The sequence below is a fragment of the Diospyros lotus genome, chromosome 5, assembly GCF_014633365.1.
Source record: "Diospyros lotus cultivar Yz01 chromosome 5, ASM1463336v1, whole genome shotgun sequence".
NCBI classification, from domain to species: domain Eukaryota; kingdom Viridiplantae; phylum Streptophyta; class Magnoliopsida; order Ericales; family Ebenaceae; genus Diospyros; species Diospyros lotus.
In genome coordinates this window covers 26430767-26450177 of record NC_068342.1, presented here as the reverse complement: position 1 = coordinate 26450177, position 19411 = coordinate 26430767, and the positions used below count along the sequence as shown (strand labels likewise).

General features: G+C 40.1%; 1 protein-coding gene across 2 annotated transcripts in view; it reads left to right on the top strand.

Annotated features, from left to right (window-relative positions):
* Positions 1–13982, top strand: part of LOC127801301 (damage-control phosphatase At2g17340-like) — a 39379-nt gene extending 25397 nt beyond the window's left edge. The window contains exons 11-12 of one of the 2 annotated variants that reach the window (XM_052336273.1): positions 13396–13458; positions 13577–13982. In XM_052336273.1, coding sequence (XP_052192233.1) covers positions 13396–13458; positions 13577–13657 — 144 coding nt within the window. In that variant the 3' untranslated portion in view covers positions 13658–13982. The remainder of the gene's footprint in view (positions 1–13395; positions 13459–13576) is intronic. The other variant, XM_052336274.1, reaches the window with a different exon arrangement.
* The last annotated feature ends 5429 nt before the right edge of the window (positions 13983–19411 follow it).

Below are 19411 nucleotides of genomic sequence, written 5' to 3'. Positions count from 1 at the left end.
TTCTCTATTCCTCTCATTCTCCATTTTGTTCTTCATCAAATCCTAGGTCAAAGATAGGATCTTGACAATTTGGTATCAGAGTAGGCGATCCTCGGTTTGCTATTTTAGAAGTCAAGTAGAATCAAAATTGTTGGAAGGAGATAATGGCGGAAGGAACGAGAATGAAGCAGTTGGAGGCGCAGATGAGCAGCCTGCAGGCAAGGATGGACACGATGGAGTCAGGACTGCGCCAGACTCAGGAAGGATTGAGTTGGAATCAAGAAGTGATTCAATCTTTGGAGAAGAAGCTAGATGCATCTATGGATGTTTTGGCAAAAATATTGGATGGATTCTTACATATGTTTTCTAAGCTGTCACAGATTAGCATTCTGGTGGATTTTCCACCAAGAGATAATGCTGAACCAATCATAACAGAAGGAAGTGTGAGCAAGTTTGAAGATGACAATGAAAGGGTGGATGTTGCAGAGGCAGAAACAGTTGATGAGGACAATGCATTCTTTGACACTCGAGATTTTCTATCCTCAAGTTATTTAAATAGCAGTGCATTTGATTTGCGCATTAAAGACAATATTCAAAAGGGCCTGACAAGAACTTGCCATCCTATCTACTTTAATGAACCTATCTCTTCGATGCAAAAAATGTTTCGAAGATTTGGAGTATATATCTTCTTGATCAGGCATATGAATGGGGAAAAAGATGTAATAGCCTTATGGAAGGATGTGATATAGTGTTGGGGGTAGATTTTATGAAGACTGTCAGTCCAATCAGCTTCGATTTTAATAAGTTGGAGGACACCTTTGAAAAGAATGGGAAGAAACTGACCTTTGTTGGCAGCCTCAAAACAGGCCTATGTAAAATGATTATCGGGGAGAAACTGCAGAGGTTATTAAAGAATAAGATGATGCAAGTGGCACAGCTATTCTCAATACATGCCATAGAGGAAATGGAAGGCGTGCAGGAGTATGCAGGGGAGATGAGGGTGACTGTCAGCAGCCAGCCCCAAGCAACTTTGCAGGTACACAAATTCGATTCCTTAAAAATGCTTTTGAATGAGTTTGATGACCTTTTTGCAGATCCTACCACCTAGCCGAATTTGTGACCATTCCATTCCCCTTAAATCAAATGCTGAACTTGTTAATGTTCAATCATATAGACATCCTTAAAGACAAATCTGAAATTGAGATATTGGTAAAAGACATGCTGCAGCAATCCATCATTCAACCTAGTCACAGCCCCGTTGCGTCACCCATACTACTTGTTAGAAAGAAAGATGATTCTTGACGATTCTATGTTCACTATCGTCAATTGAACGCCATAACCATCAAGGGCGAGTTTCCTATTCCCATTCTGGAAGACCTCTTGGATGAACTCAAGCATGCCTCAGTTTTTTCTAAATTTGACCTTAGAGCTGGTTATCATCAATTAAGAATAAAATCTGAGGACATACACAAGACAAATTTTCGTACCCATCATGGGCACTATAAGTTTAAGGTTATGCCATTTGAACTAACCAATGCCCCAACCACTTTCCAATCCCTCATGAACCTAATCTTTGAGCCTTTCACAGCCTTACCTGTGGAGATTCATCCCAGTCTTTTTTGATGACATCTTAGTGTACAATCCCACTTTTGCTCAACATATAGCCCACCTAAGGACTGCATTTGAGGTTCTCCAACTCAATCAACTGTATGTTAAGAAATCGAAATGTGCCTTTGCCCAAAGGCAGGTGGAGTACTTGGGGCATATCATTTCTAATCAGGGTGTAAGTGTATGGACCCCCAGAAGGTGGCTACCATGCTTGATTGGCCTAAACCCATTACTGTCAAGGATGTGAGAGGGTTTTTGGGACTCATTGGTTACTGCAGGAGGTTTGTCAAAGACTATGGTGCCATTAGTAAGCCCCTGACTGATTTATTGAAGAAGGATAACTTCTATTGGAATGCACAGGTAGATGATGCTTTTGTTAAACTGAAGCGGGCTATGTGTGATGCCCCTGTTTTGGCTTTACTAGATTTTGATAAACCCTTCCTATTAGAAATGGATGCTAGTAATCATGGAGTGGGGGTTGTTCTAATGTAGAAGGGCCATCCTATTGCTCTTATAAGCCTGGAGTGGGGCTGTTTGGATGTGGAAGGGCCATCCTATTGCTTTGATAAGCCAGGCCTTAGCTCCAAAACACTTGGGGTTAAGTGCCTTTGACAAGGAGTTGCTGGCTGTACTCTTTGCAGTTGATAAGTGGAGAAATTACCTTGAGGGAAATCAGTTCATCATTCAAATTGATCATGAGAGTTTGAAATATTTGTTACAGCTAAAGTTACAGACCCAGCTCTAGAGGAAGAGATGACCAAATTGTTGGGCCTAGACTACACCATCCAATTTAGAAAAGGAAAAGTGAGCCTAGCTGCAAATGCCCTGTCCCGATGCCTTAAAAATGGAGCAATCACAGCCATAACTGTTGTCGTTCCAGACTGGTTGTAGGACGTTACAACCAGCTATGAGATGGCCTCTTGGACTAAGGACCTGTTGGAACAGCTGGTTCTTGATCCCTCCGGTCAACCAAGGTATACAATAACGAATAGCCTAATGTAGTTTCAAGGAAGGATGGTGATAGGGGGTTGTGACTCGTTGAAGCATAAAATCCTGCAGTCCCTGCACGGGTCCCCCTTGGGAGGTCACTCGGGTATCTGGAACACCTATCATAAGGTAAAGTAGCTATTTTACTGGCCAAATCTAAAGAAGTCATTGATAGACTTTTGTGTAGGCCTATGAGGTGTGTCAGAGGTGTAAACATGAGATAGTGGTTGCTCCTAGGTTACTGTAGCCATTGGCATTGCCTCTACAGGCTTGGGTAAGCATATCCATGGATTTTGTGGAGGGTTTACCTAAATCAGACGGCAAGGGCTATGTCCTAGTGGTGGTAGATCGGTTTACCCAATTGCCCTTTTTCTTCCCCTTTCACACCCATTTATAGCACAGGAGGTGGCCAGGACATTTTTAGATAATGTGGTTAAACTTCATGAGTGCCAGAATCCATTATTTCAGACAGGGACAAAGGTTTTACGAGTTTGTTGTGGCAGGAACTCTTTAGAGCTTTGGGAGTAAAGCTGCATATTTCTACCGCATACCACCCTGAATCTTGTGGACAAACAGAACAGGTGAGTCAATGCTTGGAGACTTACTTACGTTGCCTCTACTTTGTACAACCCAAGGGCCAGCATAAGTGGCTTCCATTAGCTCAGTGGTGGTATAACTCTTGTCATCACAACTCCACCACGATGTCCCTATTTGAGTCATCACCTTTTAGTTTGCAACAGTAGCTACAGTGGATTCACATTTACAGTAATGACAAGAAATTCTATAGGTGTTGTGTAAAGAGCTAGCAATTGCTCGAAACAGAATGAGGCAGTTTGTTGATAGAAAAAGAAGTGAACAAAAGTTTGAGGTAGGGGATATGGTATACCTAAAGCTGAAAAATTCTCACCAAAAAGTGTCATGACCCTAGGAGCAATAAAAGGGCATTATCGTAATAGGGTTGCAATAGTTGTTAGGAGATATTTTACAAGTTGTTAGGAGCACATGGGTGCTATTAGAAATCAGTTAGCAGCTAGTTAGGTCTATATAAAGGCTACTTGTAAGAGGTTGGATATGATATGTGAAATGAAACTGAATTTCCTTTCTTTCTAATTTCTTTATCCCTCTCTCGTTTCTTCTCTAATTCCTCTCTCTCTTTCTACTGATTTCTCCCCCTCCTTCAATTCTGATTTTTCCCCTAATTCCTATCACAACCCTAGCTAGCCATAGGAATGTGACAGAAGGCTTTTCTTCACAGGCCAATTTCCAAACTTAGTCCTAAATTCTATGGGCCATTTCCTATTGTGGCTAAGTTTGGGACGGTGGCCTATAAGCTCTAGTTGCCCCCTACTACTCAAATTCTTTTGGTGCTCCATGTCTCCATGCTTAAGAGATCGGTAGGAGTTCAGCAGGTTAGTTCATCCCTGCCTACTTTTGTTTGTGAACCTTCACCCCTAGTGGAGCCGGCTTTGATTTTGGAAAAGAGGGTTATCTTCAAGCATGGTGCTCCTATAGCGCAAGTGCTGGTGCAATGGACTCACCTGCACCTAGATAACAATACATGAGAATATCTATCAGAATTGCTGACTCAATTTCCTCAAGCTTCCAGGCCAGTCCATTTCTCGAGGACAAGAAATTTAATGGAGGGGTATTTGTCAGGAACCCTCATATTCTATAAAGGGATTCCTATTTCATTTTCCTTATTCCTTTTTGTAATTCAGCTATAGGCAGTTGTATCTTCAAGCTGCTGCTTGGATTGTACCCTGTAGTGGCTTCAATATATATAGACAGCTAAGCCAGCTAAGGGGAATATTCTAACAGAATTAAGATATTTCATTCTCTCTTCTGATTTCTCTCTCATAATTCTCTCTCTCTCCCCCTCTGTTTTCTTATCTTCCTCTGTTCGTCTATCCTTTCCTTCTCAAATTCTGCCTTAATTCCCTAGAATTGAAGAAGAATTGCTTGTCGGGTCTTAGTGTCCTGACAAGAAGCTGCAGTGGTGGATAGCAGAGAGAGGCACGACAGAGAACCCACTGGCAATGGATAGGGTGAGGTTAGGGTTAGGGTTTTTTGTGACTTTCTTTGCTTTGATACCATTTTTTGAGAAAGACAAAAAAAAGTTCAATATTTTATTCATGTCTATTAGGTATATATACACTTTACTAGGTACAATGTAGGAAACACTATGTATAGGTCTAAGCATGTACAATACTATAAAGCTAACACAGGGAAACTTCCTCAATTGTTGTAACTTTTTTGTTGGTATTTTCAGGCTGAGGCTGTTCATGGTTACTAATATCACGTTCTTTTTCTTCTACTGCCTGTGTGATTTCTTGATCACAATCTTCTTTTGTCACCCAATTCGCCAATGTTGATTTTAGGAGCTTGTTCTTCTGGATGTTCTTCCTCATCAATTCTTCTTTTGAGCATTTTTTTCCAATAGCATGACTAAACAATCTTCAATAAAGTGAGTAGTAAATCCACAGTGAGAACACTTTGGTTGAGATTGAACAATTGAGGGTGACATACTAGGTGAAAGATGACCTAGCATAGACTTGTGGTTCACTGAGGATGTATGATTTATAGAAGAACAATGATTCCTATTGTATTGAGGGCTCTTTTCAAGTGTTTCAATTCTAGCAGTCAAAGCTGCAAATTGGGCTTTTATCTCTCTTTTCATCAAGTCTATCATGGCTTGTGTTTCTCAATGCATCTTTTGGACAAAGTCCATTATGTGGTATTTGAATAGGAAGAAGGGTTTTGACAAGGTATACTCAACTTATGAAGTTCTGCACGCATAAAAATAAATTATTAATTTGGCAAACAGAAATTTTAGCCAAATAAAGAAACAACCTGCTTTCTTTTTTTGGCAATGGAGAATCTGGTGGCTGGGCTTGATGGTTGATTTGGTGTCATGATCCACGTATCAAGGAGGGGGAGATATAGTAATTAAATGTAATAGGAAGGGAGGAATAGCAGAATATGCAATAGAATATGCTATAAGGGGGGTACAAAGTTTGTTTCTGCTTAGGCAGATTGTACATTCCCCTACTATAAGCGGTTACTGCACATGGGGCAAGGAATCCAGCTATATAAATAGCTAATCCTTCCCACAGACGGATATGAAAATATTCTAACAGAATTCTGAACATTCTCTCTCTCCCCTTTCTGTTCTCTCTTTCTCCCTAAATTCTCCCTCTATCTTCCTTCCATTTCTCCTTCGAACAGTTCACTGGTCGAAGGAATTAATAGTCAAATCCTTGAGAGTTGACATTTTGGTATCAAAGCACGACTTGGGAAATGCTCAGAGCTGTGGGTATCCTTGCAATGGCGGATGGAACGAGGATGAAACAAATGGAGAGCCAACTACAGCAAGTTGCGACATCCATGGTTGAAATGCAGACTAGAATGGGTACACTCGAATCCTCAATAGGAGTGGGGGTGGATAATCGAATTACCCAAGCAATGGAAAGATGGGGAGAAGAAAACCAGGAGCAGAGTGCTTTGTTGAGGGGGCAACTGATGGAGCAGATGCAACAATTCGTAAGAATGTTCGCATCTCAACAACCAGTGAGGCTTTCAACGGAGTTTCCTCCCAGGGATAGAAGGAAGCGAATCCTTACTGGGGTAGGGATGGAGCCTCCGCATCTTGGAATGTTGGAATTTGAATTAGAACCGGAGATGATGGAGGAAAGCACGATGGGGAGAAGACCCGGAGCTCAAGCTAACTGGAATCAGCAGAACTTCCTGAGATGGTGGATCAGGAGGTGTGAAAGAATGTTCACACTATACCCAGTTTAGGAACAACAGAAGGTCGTCTTGGCATCTGCTTACCTGAATGAGGCGGGGGACGCCTGGTTCCAAGGATGGCTTGCGACCAAAGAGGGGAGCCCATGGAATGTGTTCGCAAGAGACCTCTGTACGAGGTTTGGAGACGAGTTTGAGGGACGTTATCGAGGAATTTAACAAGCTCAAGCAAGAAGGAATGGTGCAGGCCTATCAGCTCAAAGGTATTTGATAGTGGTGCACCAACCCCACTTGACGGAAGAATATTTTGTGTTAAGTTTTATCAGTGGCTTAGGAGATGAGATGAGACCAATGATTAAAATGATGCAACTAGGGACAGTAGAACAAGCTGCTGACAGCGTAAGGCTGCAAGAAATGACTGTTGAAGCGCTGATGAAAAAACAGAGGAGCCAAGTTAAGGGGGTAATCACCGGTGGATAGCAGGCGGGGAACAGAGCCACTGGAAGGGATATGGGGCAAGGAGGCAAGGGAGTCTTGGCTTTTCCATCGATAGTTTCCGGTCCTGCTAATGAGGGAAGATTGATGGAGCAAATGCGTCAGGCGAGACTTTGCTATAAGTGCGGAGATAAATATTTTTTTGGACATAAGTGTAAGAGGCAACTGTTGATATTAGAAGCAAAGGAGAACGAAGAAGAAGATGTAGAGGGGGCTCCAGAAGTTGATGAAGAAGATAAAGGGGAGATTTCTCTACACGCCCTTAAAGGATCAGCCAACAGTAAGATAATTAAGGTGGAGGGAGGAGCCCGCAATGCTCCGGTAATGGTACTTATAGACAGTGAGAGTACCCACAGTTTCTTGGATAAAACCAGGGCCTGAAAGTTAGAGTGTGAGATCTCCAGCTCCCACCCTCTGTCGATAACAGTAGCGAATGGGAATAAGGTTTTGAGTCAGTCCTCCTATGTGGGGTTTTGCTGGGAAATGAACGGTGAAGAATTTGTGGCTAATTTGAGGCTACTGAAGCTGGGGGGTTGTGATGTGGTACTTGGTGTAGATTGGATAAAGGGGGTCAACCCTATCAGTTTCGATTTCAACAAAATGGAGGTAGCTTTTGAGAAGGATAGGAAGAAAAAGACCTTAACAGGTAGTCAAGAGTCAAGGGTGTGTAAAATGATTTCCGGAAAGAGGCTGCAAAGGATGTTTAAGAGCAAACTCTCCCAAGTGGCCCAGCTTTTCTCCATACATGCCCTAGAATTTACCCAGGAACAAGGAGGAGAGCAGGAAGGGGAGTTAGCAATGACTGTGAATAACAGCTCACATGAACCCTGGAAGGTACAAGAAATCAACTCTCTTAACATGCTTTTAATTGAATTTAGGGACCTTTTTTCCGAGCCATCTGCTTTGCCACCCAAAAGATCACTTGATCACACCATTAACCTAAAACCAAATGCCGAGCCTGTTAACCTAAGGTCTTACCAATACCCACCTAGATAGAAGATTGAAATAGAAAAACTCATTAAGGATATGTTACAAAAATCCATCATACAACCAAGCCATAGCCCATTTGCATCTCCCATATTACTTGTCAAAAAGAAAGATGATTCATGGCGGTTTTGTGTCGATTACCGCCAACTCAATGCCATGACCATCAAGGACAAATGTCTCATACCTATTGTGGAAGATTTGCTTGATGAATTAAAGAATGCTTCTATTTTCACCAAACTTGACTTAAGATCCGGCTATCATCAAATTAGAATGAGGCCGGAAGACATCCCCAAAACAGCCTTCAAAACCCACCAAGGGCATTATGAATTCATAGTAATGCCCTTTGGCCTCACCAATGCTCCAGCAACCTTCCAAGCCTTAATGAACCAGATTTTTGAACCTTATTTATGCAAATTTATATTGGTTTTCTTTGATGACATTTTGATCTTCAGCCCCACTTTTGCCCGGCACTTAACCCCCCTAAAAACTACCCTTGAGGTCCTTAGATTCAATAAATTGTATGTTAAGGAGTCGAAATGTGCCTTTGCACAAAAGCAGGTGGAACATCTAGGGCATATTATATCAAAAACAAGGGTGAGCACTAACCCTAGCAAGGTGGCATCAATGGTTGCTTGGCCCAGGCCTTATAATGTCAAGGGGCTAAGGGGATTTCTGGGTTTAACCGGCTACTATCGCCGGTTTGTAAAGGATTACGGTGTCATCAGCCGACTCTCACCAATCTGTTGAAGGACGGATTTTAGTGGGATTCCAAGGCGGAAGAAGCTTTCAATGAGCTTAAACAAGCTATGAGTAAGGTACCAACTTTAGGCCTCCCAGATTTTAGTAAGCCTTTCGTGCTGGGAACAAATGCGAGCGCTAAGGGTATTGGGGCAGTGCTGGTTCAGGAAGGAAGGCCGATAGCGTTCCTGAGCCAAGCTCTATCACCTAGACATCTTGGACTAAGTATCTATGAGAAGGAACTATTGGCGGTATTAATGGCAGTGGAGAAATGACGCCGTTACCTGGAGGGAGGGAGATTTGTGATTAAAATCGACCATGAGAGTCTGAAATTTTTGCTACAGCAAAAGCTGCACACCCAGCTGCAAAGGAAGGGGATGACAAAGCTAATGGGATTGGATTATGTAATCCAATATAGGAAGGGAAAGGAAAACCTAGCAGTAGATGTGCTGTTTAGGTGTTTTGAGGAAGGAAGTCTGGTTGCAATCACCACCCTTGTTCCCGATTGTGCCAAGAGGTAGTTGACAGTTATGAAACAACTGGAAGAACCAAGGAACTTCTTCAGCAGTTGGTAGTAAACACATCATTAAGACTAGGTTACACTCTGAGCAATAGCTTAATTCGGTATCAAGGGAAGCTGGTGATAGGAGAAGATGAGGAACTAAGGAAGAAAATCATAAAAGCATTACATGCTTCCCCCATAGGGGGACATTTGGGTATTGAAAACACCTATCATAAGGTCAAACAATTATTCCAATGGCTAGGAATGAAAAGGTATGTCAAGGATTTTGTATTAAGCTGTGATACTTGTAGGAGATGCAAATCCGAGAATGTAGCCAAGCCAGGGCTACTGCAGCCTTTGAATATACCTGGGGGACCATGGGAGAGTATCTCAATGGATTTCATTGAGGGACTTCCCAAATCTGAAGGAAAAGATTGCATCATGGTGATAGTAGACCGGTTCACCAAATATGGCCACTTCATCGAACTAGTTCATCCCTACACTGCTCAAGAGGTAGCAAAGGTGTTCTTGGATCAGGTAATCAAGCTACACGGCTCACTTAAGGCCATAGTATCTGATCGCGACAAGATCTTTACTAGTTTGCTGTGGAAGGAGCTGATGGGGCTGCTGGGAGTTAAGCTACATATGTCGACGGCTTACCACCCAGAATCATATGGCCAAACCGAAGGGGTAAATCAGTGTTTGGAGATGTACCTAAGGTGTTCTTGCTTCTTATAGCTAAGAACTTGGCACAAGTGGCTTCCTATGGCCCAATGGTGGTACAACTCTAGCCACCATAGCTCTATAAAAAGGTCTCCTTTCGAAGCACTCTATGCCTATAAACCACCACTTCTACCATCCCTAGGAGACTCTTCTACAGTGACAGCTTTGGATGTTTATCTCCAGCAAAGGCAGCAAGCTTTACAAGTGCTAAAAAAGGAACTAGCTACTTCTTAGAATCGGATGAAGCAATTTGCAGATAGGAGGAGTGAAAGAGAATTTCAGGTTGGAGAATGGGTGTATTTGAAGCTTAAACCGGGTCACCTAAGGGCTTTACTGCAAAACCCTAGCTCCAAGTTGAATCCAAGATTCTATGGCCCATTCCCCATATTGCAAAGGTGGGAAATGTAGCATACCGGCTGCAACTACTAGAAGGCTCCAACATCCACCCGGTATTCCATGTGGCACTCCTAAAAAAATCATTGGAAAAACAACCAACAAGTCCTACCCTACCCAATCTTCCAAGTGCTAATGATGGTATTAAGGAACCTATAGCTGTGCTAGATAGGAGGGTGATCTACAAGCACGGGGCTCCTATTCCTCAAGTTCTCATCAAGTGGTCTCATCTCCACTTAGATAGCAACACATGGGAATACCTTCTGGACATGCTTCGCCAATTTTCGAGAGTAGTCAGCCGCCTCCACATTTCTTGAGGACAAGAAAATTTTGTAGGGAGGGGTAATTGTCATGATCCACGTAGCAAGGAGGGGGAGATATAGTAATTAAATGTAATAGGAAGGGAGGAATAGCAATTAGTAGAATATGCAGTAGAATATGCTATAAGGGGGGTACAAAGTTTGTTGTTGCTTAGGTAGTGTCATGAACCTAGGGTTCATAACGGACTGAAATGGACAATCGGAAAGATCCGATTGAATTAAAGTCAAGACCAGAATGTATTAGAGGGAGAATTGAAGAAGAATGGGGGAGAAATTAGAGAGAAAATGAGGGAGAGCAGAATAGAGAAATGAAAGGGAGATTTGAGAGAATTCTTAGAGAGAGAATGAGAGTTTTCAATTATCATTCAACATGTAAAACCCATCCATTTACAGAAGCTTTATATAGGCATATTTGTCTCCTAACAGCCTTGCACATGCAGCCATGTGCACCTAACTAATTGCTAAAATATCCAAAACAAACTATTCTACCCTATTACAATAATACCCTTTATTGCTCATAGGGTCATGACAATTCCCCCCTCCTTAAGAGAGTTCTTGTCCCCAAGAACTTGCAACAAGTAGCCATGGCTCTTCATCCAATTCCAACATTTTCCATCTGGTTCATCCTTCTTTCCTTCTTCCTCCTTCTAGGTCTCTTCTTCTTCATTTATAGGTTCTCAATCGAAACAAAATTGATATGGGACAGTAGATAGAGAAGAGATTAAGAAGTAGTAGTTTGGAAAGAAAGAAGAGGAGTAGGAAGAAGAGAAGAATGGCCAAGAGAAATCCAATATCAATTCATTCAATATTCAGAAATGTCCAAAAAGTTGCATCAAGAGCCTATTTATAGGGAACTAAATAAAAAATGGGACCAACTCATATAATCAATATGATTCCAATCCAAATCTTAAATCCTATAATATCTCTATTCACACCAAAATAATAAGAGAACAAAATAAATCCTAATCTTCTAAAATTAAAATAGGAAATAATCAAAATTGGAAACATATCAAACTGGTCCTATAATAATCCCTATCAGCAACTGTGCATATTCTTTGTAGAAGTAATTTTACTTTCAATTTGAGAATTTTGTGACTGCATCTTATGATATTCTGTGTAGGGTTAGGCATTTATTGTTCTCTGAAGTAGTTATAAACATTAGAAGCGGACTTATTGATTTTTTTATTTCTCTTTTACTTGCATAATACTTGTGGGCTTGTATTACTTTGATCCATTAACTGCTATCAGCTTGTGTCCATTGAGGGGCATGTGAGCAACGTTATAGGCTCTCCCCTCAAATATCTAGTATATTTCCATAGGCTCTCTCCTTGAGTATCTAGTGTGTTTCTAGTAGCTCTCCCTTTAGGGATCCAGTGCCCTCCATGGCTATCACCCCTTAAGAATCCGTCTTCTTAAATTATCCTACTGTCTTCCCTTACTGGTTTGGGCACCCAGGATTTGTTGGCTTGGCTGCAAGACTTATATGGTCACATGCTGCCTGCTCAGCATAATGATGCTTGCTACTGCCCATCACTTGGCTATCAGAATTCTCCATTTGAGGGCCTTATGAATTGTCATCTTGAACATGACTACATGTGCATCCAGGGGTCAATTCACAACGTTACTTTTTATAGAACTGCTCTGCAGGTTGCTTTATAGAGCTGTTTCACAGGGCTACTCCTTAAGGCCATTCCACAGGTCACTCAAAGCAGACCCCCATTACTACTATATTGTCCAACAATTTTAACATATCCAACAGTTCTGACAGTAGGTGGGGCCTATGTTCTTTGCATGAACCACTGGGGCTTTGTGGAATGGAGCTGAAGTTAAGGGTTTGCTAAAGATGGATACTCCATTCTAGAGGATCCTTATCTCAACTGGCTCATTGAGATAAAATCTACAAATGGATGGCTCTGTCTCCTCTGTTACTCAGGAACCGTCTCCTCTGTTACACAGGAACCACTCTATTGCAAGTGCCAGTCCTTCACTCCAGATGTGTTTACTCACTCCACTGATGTGATTTTTGGTGACAACTCCACTATAAATATGAAATTCAAGCATCTGGCAGTAAATCACTACATACACGCAGAACCCTTGTTATTACTCTAGCTTTCACTCTTCACTACTGCTCTTTGTCCTTGAATTTGCTTTACTCTCTCCCTTGGTTCTGGTGCTTGGTCCCAGCTAATTGTTGACCATAATTCTTCAAAGGCTGTCAACCAACCTGAGCACTTGCTCCAAGAGAAAACAAGAGAAAAAAATATTATTTTTTCGAACTACTTGATATTACAGCCTCAAAGAAAAGAAAAGGAAAGGAAAGAGGGAGGGAGGGACCCAGAACCTATCCAAGCAATTTTCCCTATTGGTTTTTCCCAATTATTTGAAATCACCTAAAAGTTGATTGACTTGTCAGTCCGATTTAGTTTTCCACTTTTTTGGTCATCATGGGAAACTAGCTTTAAAAAAATCAGGCTATCTACATTGACCAACTTAAGTGGATACAGTATCAAAAAGCCTTTTATTTCTGACATTTGTGGAGTATTGAAAATTTTCACCCAGACTAGGTCATAGCATGATAGCATGGATATGGTCTCAGAACTGACATTTTGTTTATTGGAAACTTGGAGACTAGATAGGAAATGGGACGCAAAGCAATTGCGAGTAGAATGGTTGCTACTATTATTTAATTTTTATGTTTGTTAGCAATGATTTTCTTTTTCTTTTTCTTTTTTTATATTTGTTATGGCTTAACATATTAGAGTTGGATTTTTCTACTGAGCTTAGCATATGCCTACTCTTACGAGAAAATAGTCAGATATTTGGTACACATTAGATTTCAACTTCCAGATTTCCGAATATCCACCAAGTGAACCTGGTTACTGCTAAATGCAATGAACATTTTTAACATCCTTGTCGCAGGGCCGTGGAATCGAGACAAATCTCTATGCTCAATTCAAATGTGATTCCATTAAAATTGGGATGGTAATGACTTGCTATTATTAAGTTGTGCGCTATTCTCCAAGATTCCATTGGCTCATGCAATATTTCTTCCATGTTCTGCCATTTTCATGTTTTACTTTCCCTGATATTTGATATATAGGTGAAGCACCCGGAGGTTGCACAGTTCCTTGGGGGAAGGCTGTACGATTGTGTTTTCAAATACAATGAAGTTTCAAGTTAATTGTCTGTGCTTGGGGGCTGGTATTATTTAAACATTATGGAGTAAACTGAGACTTTTGTTTGCTCAGCAAGTTAGTTTAGCAATTTCACTGCGGTTCCCCCTAACATAAAATGCCGTTTTCAGGGGGGTACCCCACCCTACTTCTCCCCCTTTTGACCCAAGAATAAAAAAGCACGGTGATGCTTCAGGTTCAGGGAGGGAAATTTGGTTGGGCTGGGATATCATTATTTTTGTGCGTGCAGGACATATGCATACACGTTTATGCTTTTACACTGTTGAGTTTATATGAAACTTCCTCATGTCCTACATTGTTTTTCATTGTTTATTACTGACTGATCCGAGGCTGACTACTCCATTAAATGAGATTTGCCCAGTTCCTTGGTGGGTGAGATAAGAAGCCTTTTTAGTAGAGTATCATATGCCCTTGGCCTGCAAGTCTTCTTGAACAGCTTGAAGCTTGGCTCAATTAGGGTTTAAGTTCATTCATTTGATTTTTAAGCCTATTTAATAAATGAGGTAAACCTGAATTTTAGGATGTTAGCTCGTTTGAGTTCGTGAACAAGTTTGTTTGTGACTCGTTTATAGGTTCGTTTATGGGTTGGTTGGAGATGTTTTAAAAATAATAAGTGCTGTTGACAATTGAAAATTTATCATATTACTTGTGTTATTCAAATACTACTAATTTTATATGTTTTACATGGATGAGGCTGAATGAGCTTTGAGAAGGAGATTTAAGTCATGGATGAAATGGTATTGGTAGCTAGGCGAGGTAGTTCAGGGTTACAATACTTGGCTTCATTGGTGATCGAGTTCAAGGACGGGAGTCTAACTGAAATTCATGGGAATAACTCATGGAGCCCCTAATAGTGTGAATAAGTTGGCTAGGTATGTGAATCAGCGTCGCAAGAGTTTTAGGTAACCCTGAGGGTCATGTGAGTGTAGAGTAGTGAAATGAGCAAATCCACTAAAGTGACTAATGAAAAAAATTAATAAGAGATGGGTTTAAGTGAAATGACAAGGAGACTTAAAAGATGTAACCATAGTATGAAAAATTAGTGACTCGTCACTCAAAAGGTCATAAAAGTTTATAAAATCAATAATTAACCTGGGATGCTTATTTCAGAAGTTTGAATTTGTGGAAGAAATGATGGTGCTTAAGCTTAAGGGCATGTTTGGCCAGAAGAAACCCATTTACTTAAACTAGATTTGTGGATGGTATAAATAGGTGGAGTTGGCCAAGTTTTGGCCATTTCTCTCTCTATACTTTGGTCGAGAGAATTAGCGCTTGGGAGAGTTTGTTTTTTCCGTTGAGGGTTTTAGGAAATCTTGTTATTATCACTTGTACACATTAATGAATTTATTAACTAGAAATATTTTCGTCAAGCGAAAGATAAAGTCATTGCATAAACATTCTAATACCTAACTTAGACACTAAAATTTTGAAGGCCATATTGAAATTAATATCAGAGACATATCTTTTTTGAATAAAGGTTCATTTATTTATAAAGGAGTATGAAGGTTTCTCAAATCCTTTTGTGTTAGAATTCTTCTAAATAATGTTTATCCTAATATTTTAAGATTCACTATGATTAGGATTTTTATAGCTAACATTTATTCTAACATTCTGAGATCCACTCGAATTAATTTTTTTATAAATAATGTTTATCTTGATATTTTGGGGTCCACTATAATTAGAGAGAATATGTTTTTTCCATTGAGGGTTTTGAGAAATTTTTTTGTCGTCGCTTGTACACAATAATGAGTTTATTAGTTGGAAATGTCATCGTTAAGCTACTTGAACTCTGCAAGAAAGAGAATGATTAGATGGCGCAGGGAAATTCTCGTAAATATTCTAATACTTAAATTAGATATTAAATACTTGAAGGTCGTATTGGAATTAGTATCAAAGACGTATTTTTTTTGAAATGGGGGTTTATTGTCAAGACCCTAGGGTTTACTAGGGTTTGAATAGGAAATTGAAGAAGAAAGAACAAAATTGGAGAAAGAAAACATAATAGAAAGAAGGAGAAATGGAGAAGGAAATAAAGGTTTTAGACGTATAAAGGGAGAGAGAATAGTAAGGGAAAAATTGAATGTTTTATTTAATCATTTGATGATCCTTCCTATTATTATTGTAGGTCTCTTATAGAGCCTTTAGCAACAACCCTAATAGTACCTCTAATAATATAACAACACTCCTAACTAATATAACAACAACATCCCTAACTAACATAACAACAAGGCAATACTATTAGTTAACTCCCTAACCTCTTAACCCCTAACTAGATAACAACTAATGGCTACTATCGGTTCATTTTACTAATTTATCCTTAGGGTCGTTACAATTTCCATCCCTTTAAACAATTCTTATCCCTAAGAATTGACAGCTGCTAACCATGTTCTTCATCAAGTTCTAGCATTCACAATTTGAATTCTTCTTTGCCTTTTTTTGTTCTTTTTTCTTACTTGCCTTTGCCACTTTTTCTTTCTCTTTCTTGGTTTTATCTAATGAATGAGAGATAATGCATCTCGATGTTCAACAAGTATTTCAAGCTCTCTTGAAGTCCCTCATTTCTTTTCCTCTAGTAAAATCAACACCAACTTCGTTGCATTAATCCAACAATTGATTTTCTTGGTAGTGTCTAAAAGACCAACAAAATCTTTTGCCACACATTGACATTGTTTAATTGTTTTTTCCTCTTCTTCTTTGGCTCTATTCTATAGATCCTCAAAAATTAACTTTGTATTGTCATTAATACTAGTACCCCCTTTTTAAAGAGAAACAGACTTGAAATCTTCAAAATCACAGTTGTTGTGATCATATCCCTTCTCGAATTCACAACCTCTTTTACTTCCTCATCTTCCATAAAGATCTCCTTATTGGGATTATCGTTTAATTCTTGAATTTCCTATTCCATTGCGGAAAATTTATTAACTTCTTGTTGTAAAGTGGGGGTAGTCATAGAATTACCTTTGTTTTGCTAGCTGCTCTTAAGAAAACTTTTAAGCGGCAACCCATATTTTCTACAAATGGCTTCTAATGTCAATTCTTGCAGGCTCTCCTTCTTCGTCACTTGTTCCACCGTAGTAGGACATTAACATATTCACCATAAACCTTAGCCTATCATTAAGACCATTAATGAATATTGATACGAAATAAGACTCATTCAAGGTTGGATGGGAATGGAGCGCCCGTGCTTTCAGTTTCTCAAACTTGACCAAATACTCCATAACTGAGTCTTTGTGTTTTAGCTTTTTAAACTCATCGTTGTAACTCTTGTCTCCAACCTGATTGTTCTTGGTAGACTTAATAAAAAATTCTTCTAAATTACTTAATAAACCTTTTCAATTTGTTGTCAATACTATCCCAAGTATATGCAATTCATGTATCCATCTTCTCGGTTCAAATCCTTGCAAATTCGCCTCCAAACAGCATTTCGTCCTTGCTTCAGAATCACACCTTCAAGATTGCATGGAATCACCCAATCATCGTCCAATTTCTGGAATCACTGAAATTTGCTTGTCCGACTTCTGCCAAAATCCTCTTTTGATCACCACCACAGTCCTTTCAAGTCCAAGTTGAGAATCTCAATTGGAATAACAGCAATTGAGATTCACCATTTGTCAGAATTTGTTTCAGGAATAGCTAAACTTCTCAACTAAGAAGCACCGGTCTTGAACTTCAATCAAGATCAATTCTTGAACCTTTGCCTATTCCCTACTTTCAATCAAAAGCGATTCTTGCTTCGGAATCACTCATTCAAGATCATCTGGCCTACTTCCACTTTGCCTTCAACTTCTGAGCCGTGCTTTCCTTCTTGCCTTGGTCACATGCAATGACTATTGATTTGGTTCAAATAGTCACTCACTATGCTACGACTTCAATTCCAAGCCGTCGTTTGGGGAATTAGCTTCGCTTTCAATTTTGACCCAATCTCATCGGAATTTACTCGGGTATTAAATGTAATTGACTCCCAAGAAACGTTGTGTCAACTGAGGGAATTCCGATTGCATTTCAAGAAAGAAATGAATCTAGAAAGACAGATAGAATGAGGTAGGGAGAAATAAAGAACAAGAGAGAGAGAGAGAGACATAAATGAAAGAAAGACTTTTATATTATTCTCCAATCCCCTTTCTCATACTGTTGTAGGTCTCTTATAGAACCTCCTGTAATTATAGCAGCATTCCAACACTATAACAACTAACTAACATAACAACCGAAATAGTAAGCTAATTCCCTAACCACTTAAGTCTCTTAACCTCTATCTAGTTAGCAACTAATAGCACATACAAGTAGTTTTTAACGACCATTTACTGATTGACTCCTAGGGTCGTGACAATCTCTACCCCTTCAAACAATTATTGTCCCCAAGAATTAACATCAAAGGCTATGATTCAACCAATCCCTACCTTTAATACTTGTTTCCTTCTTATGTTCTTCTTACCGTTTTACTTTTCCCTTTTGAGTAGTAGAAGTGTAGCAGCGTCTGTCACTGGTTGTTCCGCTACTGCTTCAACCTTTCTTTCAAACACTAATCTGTATAGAATGCAGCTCTGATTCCTCTTCGATGATCACCCTGCACTCACCTATTTCCTCATGGGAAACATCTTCTTCTTCTTCCCATCATAACCTTCCATATTCATCAGCTACCTCTTACTTTGATGGCCAGGGTTATATTTGTCGTCACACCTAAAGCATAGCCCTAGTTGTCTCATACGCTCTATCAAATTACCCTTTGTGCCATTATTATAGGACTGTGCTTTGGTTGCCTCTTGATTATGCCTTGCAAGCAAAAGCCTAGAATTACCACCTCCATACTGCCCGACCAATAAACTCGGCTTGTAGGGAAGATTATGCTTCTTGAAAATACCTCTAGGGTCATTTCTTGCAACCTAGCTTTTTTCATAGCTTGCCTCACGGACGAGGGTGTCATCATTTTCATCATGGGATGCAGCTCCTCCTTCAATCCACTAATAAAATTGGATACCAAGTATTGTTCAGTAAGCTCTAGTTGCACAATACATACCATGGATTTTAACTCCTCAAATTGAGTTTGGTACTCCATTACAGTCCCTTTCTGATTTAGCTTACTGAATTCTTCTACAACACTTACCATATTCTTCTCCCCAAAGCGCTCACATAGTCCTTTCGAAAAATCTGTCCAATGCTCTTGCAACCCTTCATCTTGGACCCACCCCTAGTACCAAGAATCTGTTACTTCTTTAAATAGACTATCACTAGAGTCACTTTTTGATCCTCGGGAGTTTGGTAGAGTTGAAAGAATCATTCACATTGCCTTAGCCACCATCTTGGGCTCCTTCCCTTGAATATGGGTATCTCCAGCTTTGGTATGGGTGCATGGCTGTGCGCCACCGGTTGCACATTCCTTCCTTGATTTTCTAGAACTAACTATTACCCCACCTCCTCTAGAACTCTTTTCGACCCCGATCGATTGCCTTGATGCGACAAGTTCGACTCCGACGCCTTCCTTGGCGGAAATTCCAATGGCAATCGGAACTGAGGCAGAGATGCCAACATATTTAACATACTGTTGATCTTCTGCCCTTGTTATTCCACAATTTCCTGACACCTTTGGACCAATTCTTGACACCTTTGGACATATTCTTGTCATCTTTCGACTGTTTCTTGTTACTTTTCCGATGCTGCTTGCATGACTTCCTTCCACTTAGCCAATTCTTCCCTTATTTAGCGCATGGCCTCTTGGGTGTGATTCATGCCAAACTCCATGGTTT